Genomic DNA, 15,375 nt, shown 5'->3' with positions numbered 1-15,375 from the left:
GGAGCCATTGTCCCTGATAATCCTGTAGGGCCCCTTGTCGGGTCATTGTTGGGATGGTCGGTGTCCGCCCCTTTGCACAAACACATACTGATGACTTTCTATTATGTTTGGGCTGCCCGTGTGGTGGGGGTTGTTGTGGGACCAGGGACCCCAGTTTTTGCCGCAAGTTCTCAAAGGTGGCTGCGGGATCTTCAGGGCCTTTGTCGGGGGCCAGAAACTCTCCCAGAATGGTTAAAGCTACGCCTCAGACCATCTTCGCCTCTGAGGTGTTAAAGTCTTCCTTCGGCCCAGTGCGAATCCCCAGCAGGACCCAAGGCAGTTCATCCACCCAGTTGGGACCCTTGAGCCGGGCCATCAAGGCTGCCTTCAGGTGCCTGTGAAACTGCTCAACCACTCAACCCACCCATTGGCCTGAGTGTGGTGGAGCTGCATCCTCAGGAAGTTAGCCAGTGCTGCTCAGAGGTAAATTGTGCCCCCTGTACGAGGTTAGGTACTCTGGGACACCCAAGTGACCATGAGTGCCCTGGTGCAGGTTTCTATGGTGGTATCAGCCAGCAGGATTGCCTCAGGCCACCTTTGGAAGTGGTCAACCATGGTCAAGAGGTATCTCGCCCCACGGGAATCTGGTAGTGGTCCCACTATGTCAATATGTACGTGGCTGAACCTGCGTCACACTGGTTGAAAGGTCTGTGTGGGCACCCTTGTGTGAGTCTGAACTTTGGAGGTTTTGGCCCACTGGCTGACCTGCTTATGGAGGCCATGCAGACAAACCTGCTAGCCACCATCTTGACCATGGCTTGGATTGTGGGATGTGCCAGATTGTGGATGATGTTGTAAACCTGGCACCTCCATGTGGCTGGAACAATGGGGCGGGGGCTGCAGGTAGAGATGTCGCACAGCAGTGTCAGGTTACCTGGGCCAACAGGGACGTCTTCCACCCTGAGACTGTAAACGACTGTCATACAAGCAGGGATCTCAGGGTCCTGCTTCTGTGCTTTGGCGAGGGCCATGTAGTTCAACCCTTAGGACAGAGCGTGGTCTGACTCGATCATGGGATGACGGAGCGTCGGCTGCCACATTGCTTTTCCCCTTGATGCGCTGTATGTCTGTGGTAAATTTGGATGTAGGACAAGTGTCTCTGTTGTTGGGGTCCGATACCATTTGGAAAGCATAGGTCAGCGTCTTGTGATCGGTGAAGAACTTGAATTACCAACCTTCCAAAAGGGAACAGAAATGTCTTACCGCTGGGTACAGCGCCAATAATTCTTGGTCGTAAGTGCTGTATTAGTACTCTGGCGGGGTGGGGGAGGGGGGAGGTGCCTGCAGAAAAAGGCCAAGGGTTGCCACTGGCCTTCAATGACCAGTTCCAGGATTCCTCCTACCGCTGTGCTGGAGGCATCGACTGCCAGAGTGGTAGGTGCCTCAGATCTGGGATATACCAAGAGGGTAGTGTTGGCCAGAGCATCTTTGGCATTCTCGAATACCCTGGAAGACTCATCGTCTCAGGTAATGTCCTTTGTCTTGCCCACCATCAGTGTGAAGAGGGGGTGCATGATGCATGCTGTTGCCGGTATGAATCTGTGGTAAAATTCCTGTAGCCCTTTTACTGTTCGTGGCTTGGCGAAGCGCCGAACCACATCAACCTTCTCGGGTGTACCCCTGTGTCTGTTTTGGCCCACTGGCTGACCTGCTTATGGAGGCCAATAGGAAGACAATAGTGTCCAGGCCGAATTGGTACTTCACGGGGCTTATTGTCAGCCCAAGCTCACTCAACTGGATGCACAGTTGTCTCAGGTTGGCAGCGTGGTCTTTTCAGCTACAGCTAGCAATGAGGACATCGTCCAAACAGATGAAAGCAAATGGGAGATCCCGGCCGACTGCAACCATCAGCAGCTGGAAAGTTTGTGTTGCGTCTTTTAAGCCGAAGGACATGCAGAGGAATTAAAACAAGCCAAAGAGGTTATAATCGTGGTCTTGGGGATGTCCTAGGGGTGAACTGGGATTTGGTGGTACCCTCAGATAAGGTCCATTTTGTAAAACACCCGTGCCCTGTGCAGGTTGACAGTGGTCTTGGATGTGGGGCACGGGATATCTGTCGGAGGTGGTGGCCTTGTTAAGGCAGCGGTAGTCGCGACATGGCCTCACCGCATCACCCTCCCCCCCCACCCGGCTGTTTTTGGCACCATGTGGAAGGGGGAAGCCCGGGGACTGTTGGAGCGCCATACAATCCCCAGATCTTCCATTTTCTTAAACTCCTCCTTTGCTAGGCTGAGCTTTTCGGGAGGCAGCTAGCATGCTCTGGCATGGAGTGGGAGGCCCTCGCTCAGAATGTGATGCCTTACCCCATGCTTTGGCTCGACCATGGAGAAATGTGGCATCACTATCGAGGGAACTCCACCAGGATGCAGGCGAATTCATTGTCTGAAAGCATTAGAGTCCAGGTGGGAGACAGGAGTCTTGGCTTCCCCCAGAGGCAGAATCACTGCTGCGAGGGTGAAGGTCCACGTAAAATGGCTGCTGCCAAACTGAAGGGGGATAGCGCGGGTACCAAAAGTCTGAATGGGGAGCTGTTGGCTGCCTTCAGTGCTGGACTCTGCTTGCCGTTGTGGGTGTCAAAGCCTGCAGGTGGTAGGACACTTGTCAATCACCTGGTTGACAAGGAATCCCAAACATAGAGGAGGCTATCACATGGATCAACCGCTGCAGCTATCAACAACAGTTGGCCAGGACATTTCCCAGAAACCCACAGGGTGGGCAGCATCGACGGGCCTCTGAACCACATCGCTGATGATAGTAGCAGAACTGTCCCGGGTATTAACTTGCCTCTCCGCTGGTCTTTATCTCGCAGGTGGCTGTGTGTGGGGCTTGCTGATGTGGTCTACGACGGCGCTGGTGTTCTTCATTCTCCAGCGAACATTCACCTGGACCTCCGAGGGTCGCTGAAGTCCTCGTCCGTGAGCAAGAGCCGTATATCCTTGGGCAGCTGCTCCAGAAAGATCAAGTCAAAGAGCAGTCAAGGCTTGTGGCTCTTTATCAAAGCGAGCACCTCGCTCATTACAGGCCCCTGTTCCCTAATCCGGCCATATGCAGCAATCAGACAATACGCATGTGCCGAGAGAGCCCAAAAATGCGGGTTAACAGCTCTTTGAGAGCCACTTATTTGCCTTGCTCTGGAGGCTGCTGTAGGAAGTCTACGACCCTTGCCGCTGTGTCTTGATAGAGAGTGCTCATAACGTAGAAGTAGCAGGTGCCGTCGGCAATGTGTTGAAGCTGAAACTGAGCCTCAGCCTGCTCGAACCACGTATGTGGCTGTGAAACCCAAAACATTGGGAGCCTGAGTAAGATCACGTAGGTGGTTGCTGGCTCTGCTTGATCCGTCATCTTCTGGTCCAAGGGCTGGCCGAGGATCGGCCAGCGTTCCCACCATAGTTCCCATCCTCCTGCCATGCAGGAGGTCACCAAGTACTTCAATCGGTGTCACCCCCAGGTCCGCACAGTCACCATATTCATTGGCCATTTTGTGGGCTGGCCTGCGTCTCCGTGCATGGGCCGCTATTATCGGACCATTCTATGTCTCACATGTATTGTACTTTTCATATTTTCTCTACATATCTCAATCCAATCTCATTCATCTATTTGTTTATTCAAATCTACTTCCTATCTTTGTCTTTATTTATTAAATCCTATTTTTCGGGTTTTGTATAATTGAAATAAATTTCTTTTAGTTTCCATTACATAACAATAATTCTAAATCCATCTCTACTGGTAATAATGGCTCTTGATCAACATTTTCACATAGAAATTCCATAACCTAATAACAAAATCTAGTATTTTCAGATATCTTGAACTTCTCCTTCATTCTATTAAAAGAAATAAATTTTCTTGCTTCAAAACTTCTATTTTCTTAATTCCTTGACACAGCCAAATCTTTAAAAAAGTTATTTCCCATGGGAAACTGAATCAATCTATTCTGGAATAATGTTTTTTCCAGACAATAAACCTTCTCCCCCCAATTTCTTTATCAACCTTATTCCAAAGCTTAATTAAATGCTTCAATATGGGAGTTGCTCTATTCATTATTAACAACCTTGAATTCCATTTATAAATAAAATCTTGTAGGTTTGGTTCCCCTATTTCACTAAGTTCAATATACATCCAAGCTGGAATTTTATTTAAATCATACGTTACATTAACAAGACAACTGGGCTGCTTTATAACACATAAAATTAGGAAGCTGCATACCTCCTGAATCGTAATTCCATGTTAATTTATCCAAATAACTCTTGCCATCTTTCCTTTCCATAAAAATTTCCTAACACATGCATTTAATTCTTTAAAGAATTTTTGAGGAATTGCTATGGGAATCTATTAGAAAAGATATTGTATTCAAGGAAAAACATTAATCTTAACACAATTTAAGTATTAGGTAACACATTCCACCTTTCCAAATCTTCTTTAATTCTTTTTAATAATGGAGAATAATTTAATTTAAATACATTTTTTAATTCTGCTTCCACATGAATACATAACTGGCCATTTAAAATCAATTAGTTTCTTACATTTTACATAATCCCATTTTTACTAAAGGCATAATTTCACTTTTTTCCCCCAATTAATTTTATAACTGGATACTTCTCCTTTAATCTAAATTTAAGTTGTTGCAATGAATTTAACGGATCTGTTAAATAAATCAAAACATCATCCACTAACAAACTTATTGTATGCTCTTCCTGATTCATTTTAAATACCCTTTATCTTTAAATCCTGTTTTATTAATTCAGCAAAGGGTTTAATTGCTAAAACAAATAAAGCTGATGACAGTGGACAACCTTATCTACTTGATCTAGTCAATCCAAAAGTTGTTGAGATTTGACCATTAGTCACTACTTTCCCAGTAGGGGCTTTAAATTGTTAAAATATGATTCCTGACTGCATTATTTGGCTGAAAAGTCAAAAGTCTGAATTGAAGAGATGGCTTCATCAACCATCACAATCCTTTGTGGAATTAAATTTTCCTCTATCTTTAGCCTTTCGCTCAATATTAATTTTTCAATGATTTGTAAACATCTTCAAATCTGTGTGAAACCAAGCCTTTCATAAGCTGCAATGCCAAAGGGCTCACAAGTGAAACTCTAGAACCTGAAGCCTAGTTTTCACAATGGTTTTGTGAGCACAACTATGGAATTAAGTGAAAATGGACGTTTGGAATCAGAGGAATTAATTTTGCATATGACCCTCTAATCTGCCAGCCTCTCATTACTGTACATGATCTCCTTCTAAAGATTTGCCAGCAATTAACATCAACAATTTCTTTTCCTTCTGAGCAGAAGAATTGTGATTTTGCAGCTCAAAGTCACTTTTATGTTTTGATTATGATTCCTGAATGGTGTGCAATGGTGAGAAGAGGTCCAAAAACCCAGAGCTAAATGTGGTCTCAAAACTCCAGCCTTGAAGGTAAACCTTTAAGCTTTTATATTAAAAAAAGGCATTGTGCAATTCAGTCATTCTCACCACTCTTTAAAGGACGAGATTCCGAACAGGACCCATCTTTGCATTCTTTTACATGACAGAAACACTGAAATGTACATTTTAACCAACTGCTTCTATTTGGAAACAGGCATGTTCAATTTATACAATCTGACATACCAATAGTTGTGTCAATGGAATTCCTTGGGGCTTTCTGTAAATAAATTCAACCTTCTGAGGTCACATTAATGAATGCCTCCTATAATCCCGAGCTATAACATCCAAATAGCAACCAAGCAGTCGATTTTTCACCAAATAGCCATCCCCATCAACACAAAATCTGCATGAGGGTTAATAGAATAGGTCCATAAAACTGACTGGGTTGGGAAAAGGACTCACGTGGAGGTGATGGTTCGAAATCGTTCTTGCCCAGCCGTGTCCCAGATCTGCAACTTAACTTTCTCACCGTTGATTTCCACAGTTCTTATCTTAAAATCCACCCCTATCGTTGTAATGTAGCTGCCTATGGACAAGGGTAAAAAAAAGGAAAAGGTTCAATTATTGTCACATAATGCTAGAATGTAACATACCTGAAATTCTTTAACTGTCTATTGTAAGGAAGACAGAGAGTCACCACTTTGTCCAGCACCCTTTACAGAAATGAGGGCCCCCCCCCACAGGAATGAACTTGTGACTCCTGGTTTACTGGACCAATGCTCTAACTGGGAAAAACAGTTTGAGGATTAACACAAGCTGAGTGGAGGAATTACTCACTACATTCGAGCATAAACCTTGCCTCTCCAGACTGTGACGAGTTTTTCCACATTTAAACATCAGCATTCTTTTCCCCATTAAAATAATATTCAAAATAACCCAATTTGATTTGGAACATCCTCCCTCCATAGATGTGGCAGATTTCCAAAGATAATGGGAGATGCTGGAAATATTTTGGTCAGGTAGCATCAGGGGAGAGAAAAACTGCTTACACATCAGGTTGGGCCTTTCATTGAATGATCATTGACCTGAAATCTTAACCCTTTCCTTCTTGCATCTGACTCAGACCATTTCTAGTATTTTCTGCTTTTATAAATGAAGCTGGCATTTCAAGGCCATGTACCACATTGACTGGGACAAAACAGACGGATGTACAATTTTTGCATCAGGCTCATGTATTGGTTGGAAGAGGAGAAAAGCATCTGCCACTCTTTCCCACATCAGAAAATGCTCATTATCTGAAGGATCATGAGGAAATGCCAACAGGGCAAAACTTCTATCTCTCTTTGGACAGTTACAACTATAATGCATCACAAATTCCCATGTGGCAGTTTTGAGAAGTAGTTCAGCATTAACAGCATGCTATTTGAGCCAAGAAATCACAACAAACATTCCCACAAGCATCAAATCAGTATGCAAGGGAAAGGAAAGCACATAATAAGAATAGTTATGTTGTAAGAGCAAGTTACCACCCATTTCCTCCCCCCCCCCCCCACCCCTTTCTTCTCTGCAGAGTGACAAATGTCCTTCTGTGGGACAAAGGGAAAGAGAAGGGATAATAAAAGGTACTGGCCAAAAGGCACAATCACCAGGAATACACACCTTTAGATTAAACATACTTATTTGTAAAAATACATATGGGAGGACAGTGCAGTAGGCTTATGTTGATATCCAACTGCAACCAATAACTGGAGAATTAATGTACATTTAATAGGTTTACAATATTCCAAGCACGAGTGAAGGTGCCAGGCAACAGCCCAAACATTATGAACACCTATCATGCACCATTAATAAAGTTAACTCATTGTATCAGAAAGTTAAGTGCTGCATATACTAATTATGGAGGGCTAGGCTTCTGACATTTATTACTCTCTTGTGACCAGAGCACTTTAAAAACCAAAAACACCCTGTGTTATGTTCCTTTCATTGCAATGGTGAGGACATTTCAAACTCCCAAAACTGTTTGAATTTAATGTGAGAGCAACTCCTACAAAAACTTATACTTAAAACTGAAATTATGAAGGTTCAGGATAACAGGTCTAGAAATTAATAGAAAAAAAGGAAAATAATATTTACAAGAATATTACAACTTTCTGAACAACATTAAGTTGAAAAATTTGGAATAGTGATTTATAATGTGAGAGAATCTTAATTCTTAACAATGAATAAAACAACTTTTATCCTTGTAGTATTGCGACGTAGGAAATGAGAACTAATTTGCACAGAGTAGGATTCTATAAAGAGTAATGTAATAACAACCAGATAATCTGCTTAAGTGACAATGTTTAAGGAATAATTATTTTTTAGGATTTAAAGGAAGAATAATGGTAGCACAAATTTTTTTGGAGGGGGCAAAAGTGAAGTATTTCAAGGCTGCACTGGATTGATGAGCTGAAGTGGAAACTCGTTTCTGGTGTGAAGCTTGAAGCAATGATCTGAATCAGGAGCCAAGAGTACCACTGTGTTACAGTTGATGAAAAGCAAAGGGCAGACAACAGATCAACCCAAAAGGAAATTGAAAAATTGCAACACTGCAAAAGGAAAATTCCTGTCCACTCAGGACTGGAGCATTGCATTTTAAAGATGGTATGAAATCAAGTATGCTTACCTGAAAATGTGTTATCTGCAAATCGTAGTAGGAGACTACTTTTCCCTACACCTGTAACACAGAAGAACAATCAAGAAATGTATTTTCTATTAAATAGCATATTATGCAGAATAAAAAGCAACTCCACAACAGTGATTTTTTCAAATAGAAATTGACTATTTATAGTAACTTTGCACCGAAATATAACCAGGGAAGAATTGTAGAAAGTCTGCAAGTTTAATACACAACTGCAAATATTGCCACATATATGAAGTGTAACCCGAATAACCCTTCAGCATTAGTGCCAAGCGCTTAAAGAATATCTCAGGAAAGTTTAAGTTTTAAACCACTTCTACGGGTCAAGCAGTGTGAAGAGGTAGAGAAATTTAGACATGGACAACAGATAATGCAGGTCAGTCCCACACTGACATACAGCATCTGCAGTAAATATTCAAATAAAAGAAAATGGATATCAAAGGTAAGTACGTGACTGGTTGGAGCTTTGAAAGAAGCACAATTTTTGAAATTATTAGATCAAAACATTAGCCAACTTCCTCAGCTGCAAATGTATGCCTTCAGAAACAAAGCAAAATCAGCGAGGTATCTTTGCTCAAAGTTTATGGGCCCTCTTCCCTATGAAGCAGTCAAGTTTTCATTTCTTCCTTACCTCTCTCCTAACTACTACATAAACTAAAAAAAACCATTGATGTAAGGCAAGGTGAAAAGAAAACAAGGCTTTTATTTGCATGTGCTGTGGCATCCAGGGGAGTGCCATATGGCCCCCGGAGAGAATGGCTGGCATAGTGGACAGCAAGAAAGGCTTTCAAAGCTTGCAGAGGGATCTAGACCAGCTGAAAAAATTGGCTCCAAAATGGAAGATGAAATTTAATGCAGACAAGTTTGAAGTGTTGCTTTTTGGAAGGACAAACTATGGTGGGACGTGCACAGTAAATAGTAAGGCACTGAGGAATGCAGTAGAATCGCTGTCATCTTTTATAAAGTATTCGCGTTTGAAGGTTCTATGACTAAGCATAGAAGAATAATTATTTTTTAAGTCTGATGAGAGACCAGAAAACCTGATCCCATCAATGTTTGTGGGAAAGTATATTTCCAATTCATTCCACACTAACTTTAGGCCAAGAACAGGAAGGAACAACAGTGCTAAGATAGGCTCCACATGGACCATCATTTAATCAGGGTCTGAGAAAGGAGTAGAGATAGAAGCAAGATGGACCAATATAGTTAAGGTAAAGGGCAACAGATGAAGGGGTAAGATACTACTGTCTGGTATGGGGACACCAATACTCCTGAGCACAAAGCCCTCCTCAAGGTAGTGGACACAGCCCAGGACATCATAGGCAAAACCCTCCTTACTATTGAGAACATCTGCAGGGAACGCTGCCATCAGAGAGCATCAGCAATCATCAAGGATCCACACCACCCAGCACATGCTCTGTTCTCACTGCTGCCATCAGGAAAGAGATCTCAGTGCCACAAGACTTGCGCCACCAGGTTCAGGAACAGCTGCTACCCCTCCACCATCAGACTTCTCAACAACAAATAAACTCCATCAGGGACTCATTTAAGGACTCTTACTTTGCACTTTATTGATTTTTTTTCCTCTCCGCATTGCAGTATGTTTACAGTTCTTTATTTGTTTACATGTGCACGCTGAGTGCAGTTTTTTTTTACTACCAATAAGTGGTAATTCTGCCTCATCCACAGTAAAAAGAATCTCAGGGTTGTATGTGATGTCATGCATGTACTCTGACAATAAATCTCGAAAAATGAGTGGACAAGTTAAAGGAAGTAAAAATGAGTAATGATTTCAAACTATAAAAGGTAGAATAAGATTGGTCGATAATTGTGAAATTAAAAAGCAGATAAATTAATAAAACATTGGAGATTAAAGGTAATGGCCTAAGTCAGCATTCTTCACACAAATGTATATGACACAATTCGAATGAACAGCGGGTATTCTGAGAGATTGGTATGTACAAACATTTGAATAGAATGGGGCTGATTAGGGATAGTTGATATGAATTTGTGGCTGGTAGTTCATGTTTAACTAGACTTAAGAGTCTTTCAAGGAGGTTGCCAGAAAAGTTTTTGAAGGACAGATCTGTATGTTGCCTACATGGACATTAGTCAGGCCTTTGACATGGGAGGTTAGTCAGGAAGATTCAGTCACTCAGTATTCAGGATAAAGTAATCAAATGGATTATATATTGCAGGAGATGACAGAGAGTGGTGATGGATGATTGTTTCTCTGACTGAGGGCCTGTGACTAATGGTGTGCCTCAGGGATCGATGCTGGGTCCATTGCTGTTTGTCGTCCATATCAATGATCTGGATGATAAGTTGGTAAATCGGTTCAGAAAGTTTCCAAATGACACAAAGATTGAAAGTGTAATCCAGCCATTCTCAACCTTTTTTAGCTATGGCCCTTTAGGACTTTGCTCTAAGTTTATGGGCCCCTTCCCTGTGAAGCAGTCATGTTTTCATTTCTTCTGTACCCCTCTCCTATTTACTACATAAACAAAAAAAAACTATTAATGCAAGGTAAGGTGAAAAGAAAGCAAGGCTTTTATTTGAATGTGCTGTGCCGTCCAGGGGAGGGCCAGATTCCTGGTGAGAATGGCTGGCGTAGCGAACAGCGAGAAAGGCTTTCAAAGGTTGCAGAGGGGTCTGAACCAGCTGGAAAAATGGATTGCAAAATGGCAGATGGAATTTAATGCAGGCAAGTTTGAGGTGTTGCTCTTTGGGAGGACAAACCATGGTAGGACACGTGCAGTAAATTGTTGGACACTGAGAAATGCAGGAGAGAGAAATGTGGAAATGCAGATACAGAATTCCCTGAAAGTGGTTAGGGTTGCAAAGAGAGCTTTTGGCATATTGGTCTTCATAAATCAAAATAATGAGTACAGAAGTTGAGATGTTATGGTGAAGTTGTGGCCATTGGTGAGGCCAAATTTGGAGTTTTGTGTGCAGTTTTGGTCACCTAACTACAGGAAAGATATCAGTAAGGTTGAAGGAGTGCAAACAAGATTTAGTAGGATGTTGTCAGGACCTGATGAATTGAGTCACAGGGAAAGGTGACTGCAGCATAGAAGAATGAAGAGAGTTTTGATATAAGTATATAAAATTATGAGCGAATAGATGGAGTAAATGCAAGCTGGCTTTTTTCACCGAGGCTAGATGTGACAAGAACTATAGGACATGGGTTAAGGGCGAAAGATGAGATGTTTCGGGGAACCTTTGCATAGCAAGTGTGGAACAAGCTGCCATCTGAAGTGGTGCATGTATTTTGAAATTTAAGAAACATTTGGATGGGCGAGGTATGGAGGGCTATAGTCCCGGCACAAGTTATTCAGACAAGGCAGAATAATAGTTTGGCCCAGAATGGATGGGCCGAAGGCCTTTTTCCCTGCTGAGGTATTCTAGGCACAAACTTATAAAGTTGAAATCGCCTGGGACAGAACAGAGAGATAGTTGCAAAAGAATCAGGATTGAAAACCAAAAATTTTGTTCAAGATTCACAGGAAAATATCACTGTTGTGACCAAGGATGGAATGACTTCAATGATCAGGAAGGATTCCCAGAGTGGAGATCATGGATAAAATGAATAAATCATGATTTAACATTGTAATGGAGGTTGTATTTTCCCCTTGGGAGGAATTATGCATCAAGTGAAACTTATACGTAGCAAATGGAAAGTTGATTTAATGAAGTATTTTAACTTCTGTATCAATGGAGATAAGGATGGAGATAAGGAGACAAAATCAAGGCAGTGAATCAAAGATAAAAGTAAAGTTTCTAAATTTGGGCAAGGCCAATTTTTCTGGATTGAGAAGTTATTTAGCAAAATGCTAACATCTTGAAGGAAAAAAGGGGGGTGTGGCAAGATGGTGTAGGGTGAAAACGTGGGAAGTCATCTCTCCCCAACTGGCCAGTTTAAAACCCAAAATTAATGAACTGATATATATCTGAATAATTAAGGGAATGTTTTTTTTACATTCTGAGAATGAAAGAAGCAAGAAGAGGAAGAGTACAACAAATAAAAAAACTAAATTTTAAAGTATTGGAATAAAGGAAGAATCTGGGCCTACTGAAGAACTGAAGCCTCAAGATCAATTTCAGATGGATTCGAAGCCCCAGCGTACTTCTCCGGCAAGGTTGTGTGAAGCGGCAGCGTCCTCAGTGCATCCAGTGGCACAAGATGGTGCCGCCACTACCTCCCTGGCATTGCTCCAGGAAGCCTACGGGAGTGCTGCGCTGAGCATCGCTGGTAGTGTGGCCGAGCACAGGGAGCTGGGGGACACAAGCATGACCGTGTTAGCATGTCTTTGTGCTCGCCGGTGCATAGCGACACACCTTCCTTGGAGACCCGTTCTCACGCGAAGCTCTGGAGCGGGTCCAGGCTGCCGGGGGGTCCATCCATCGTCACACTGACGATGTTGGCCCAGCATGGAGAGGGGTCCAAACCTGCATCCAGGCTGCCAGAGAGGTGAGTTTAGTACCTGAGGAGGAAGAGGAAGAAACTGCTGAAGGAGAGAGCATGAAGAGGATCATGATTTCTTATGGCTGCTGATAACATTAGGAAGGTAAGCCGAGAACCTTAAAGGCACCTTCACCATATAAATCTCCAAATTTGTTGAGCCCTTCGCCTGGACCTGATGTGGTAACTATGTTAGAAGAAATAACTAAACAAAATGAAAATTTGATAAATTATATATCTACTAGTTTTCATAGTATTTATGAAGTTTGCTGATACAAGAGTCAGAATATCAGACATGTCTGGAGATATTGCTTCAATGAAATTGGACAGCTATTGATGTGGTCCAAGACAGAGTTGATCAGATTGATTACTGGATGGCAAATGGAGAAGAATTAATTTTTAAACCAAAAATGGATTAATTGGAAAACCAAAGTCGTCGGAATAACATTAGAATAATGGGTCTACCTGAAAGGGTATTGAGGGAGAAAATCCTACAAGGTTTTTTAAGGAATGGATTCCTGATGTTTTGGGTTCTGAATATTTTCCTGAAGGTTTGGAACTAGATAGGACTCATCGTTTACCAGGTCGGCCGCCGCGGGCAGTTTTAGTTAGATGTCTTAGGTATCAGGATTGGGAGATGATTTTACGTGCGGCAACAGCAAGCTCGTATGAATCAAGGCCCAATGATGGTACAGGGTAATAAGGTTTTTTCTATGCAGATTTGAGTTAAGAGGTTATCCAGAGGTGAAAGAAGTTTAATTCAACTAAAGTGGTGTTGTGGAAGAAAAGGTATAGATCTGCTTTTCGATATCCAGCAATTTTGAAGGTATCAATCATAATTTTTTGAAAGGGCACAAGATGCATTAACCTTTGCTAATTCTTCGTCAGATTCCAAGTTGACTCAAGATCTTTCTACAAAACCTTTGGTGACTATAGATAAAGCTGGAAATGGACGGGGGAGTAGGAAGTTGGAAACTGAACAATTGGTGGATTTGGAGGTAGAGTTTCCAACTACACCTGAATCTTGATTGGACCATGTATTTTACTATTGGGTTGTCTTGATGGCGAGAAGATGACAACCCAGTTGTTTCCAAAGTCATCAGCCACTGTTGGTATTAACCGCACCCATTTGCAGTTTTTTTTTGGGGGGGGGGGGGAAACATCATCTTTTAATTCTAAAGCATGTGGAGTGGCAATTTTAATTCATAAAAATGTCTTTTATATTGGATTGTGTTGGAAAAGAAGGGTAGGGTATTGATGGTTAACTGCAAGATTTTTTCTGAATTATGGACGTTGTTAAATGTTTATGCTCCTAATGTAGATGATGAAAAGTTTATTACTGAAGCATTATTGGGATTGAATCAGGCAAATGATAATATATTGGTGGGAAGAGATTTAAATTGTTGTTTAGAACCTTTGCTAAATAAATCCCCAAAGTCTATAAGAAAATTAAAGATGGCTGAGCATTTGACGGAGGATATGAAAGATTTAAATTTGGTGGATATTTGTTGAAGAAGACCGCAGAGCCCACCTCACTGACAAAAGGCAAAGGAGGAAAAACCCAACACCCAACCCCAACCAACCAATTTTCCCTTGCAACCGCTGCAATCGTGTCTGCCTGTCCCGCATCGGACTGGTCAGCCACAAACGAGCCTGCAGCTGACGTGGACTTTTTACCCCCTCCATAAATCTTCGTCCGCGAAGCCAAGCCAAAGTAAAGTAAGTAAAGCAAAGTATATGGCAAAAACACTTCTGGTTGTGTCTCTGCATGTTTTGCACGGAGGACTGGAGAATGCTGTTTTGTCAGGTTGTACTTGTGCAATCAGATGACAATAAATTTGACTTGAAAAAAATACTGGCATATGAAATCAAAGAACATCTAATGGTAACCTATTAGAAACCAGGAGGATAAGAGTAGAATCCTTTAGCAACAATGAGTGGATCGCGGGTGTAGACAAGATCCTTAATCCTTTATCCGGAACCCTTGGGGGAGTTCCGAATTTCGGATTTCAGAACAAAAGCCACCTGCCCCAGATTTAAGCCCACCCGAATTGTGCTGCCATATCCACCCCCACCCCCTTCCAGTCGTGCTGCCATCTCCCCCCTCTACCGCCCGAGTCGCGCTGCCATCTCCCCCCTCGCCTGCCCGAGTCACGCTGCCATCTTCCCCCTTGCCCACCCGAGTCGCGCTGCCGTCTCTCCCTCTCACCCACCCAAGTCGTGCTGCTGTCTCCCCCCCCCCCCACCCCACCCACCCTCTGCCCTTGCTGGTTTTTGGAGCTTTCTGGCTTTTAGATGTCCGGATAAAGGATTGTGTACCTGTATATCCTAGACTGTTAGAAGAACAAGGGGTGAAACTGTGGAGACACTACAATCCATCCACCCTCCTGGCTATAACTGTGGAACCAGAGGAATGGGAGAGGGAGTGATAAACCTAGGAATTCCACACTGATTAAATTTAACTGCTTTGTTGGAAGACTGCTGAAATCCCTTCTAAGTGATCGTATAAATCCCAGTTTAGAAAAATACAGATTAATCAGGGATAATCAATATGGTTTTTACCAGCATGATCGGCTTATCAAGGAAACCTTTATCCAACCTAAATGAATTCACTGAGGAAGTTGCATGGTGAATCATTAAAAGTAGTACTAGCGATGTAATCTAAGTAGACTTCAGCAATACCATTGACAAGTACCAATAAATGGGAGGAATTTGAGTGAAATGCATGTACTCAGATCCTTAAAAGACAGAAGAGATAAGCTGGTGGAAAAGGCACATACAAAACCATCTTTTATTTTCCTTTGTGATTAGTACTGCTCCACCACTGGCA

The 15,375-nt window shown here is 42.4% G+C and overlaps 1 protein-coding gene across 1 annotated transcript in view; it reads right to left on the bottom strand.

Moving 5' to 3' along the window:
• rab35b (RAB35, member RAS oncogene family b) overlaps positions 1 to 15,375 on the bottom strand; it is a 98,782-nt gene that overhangs the window by 62,080 nt on the left and 21,327 nt on the right. The window contains exons 2-3 of the mRNA XM_069933660.1: positions 8,069 to 8,119; positions 5,866 to 5,989 (exon numbers count right to left, since the gene is read on the bottom strand). Coding sequence (XP_069789761.1) covers positions 5,866 to 5,989; positions 8,069 to 8,119 — 175 coding nt within the window. The remainder of the gene's footprint in view (positions 1 to 5,865; positions 5,990 to 8,068; positions 8,120 to 15,375) is intronic.

Source organism: Narcine bancroftii, chromosome 4, assembly GCF_036971445.1.
Source record: "Narcine bancroftii isolate sNarBan1 chromosome 4, sNarBan1.hap1, whole genome shotgun sequence".
Classification (NCBI taxonomy): domain Eukaryota; kingdom Metazoa; phylum Chordata; class Chondrichthyes; order Torpediniformes; family Narcinidae; genus Narcine; species Narcine bancroftii.
The sequence above is the reverse complement of the archived record's forward strand: the minus strand, read 5'-3'. Positions and strand labels throughout refer to the sequence as shown.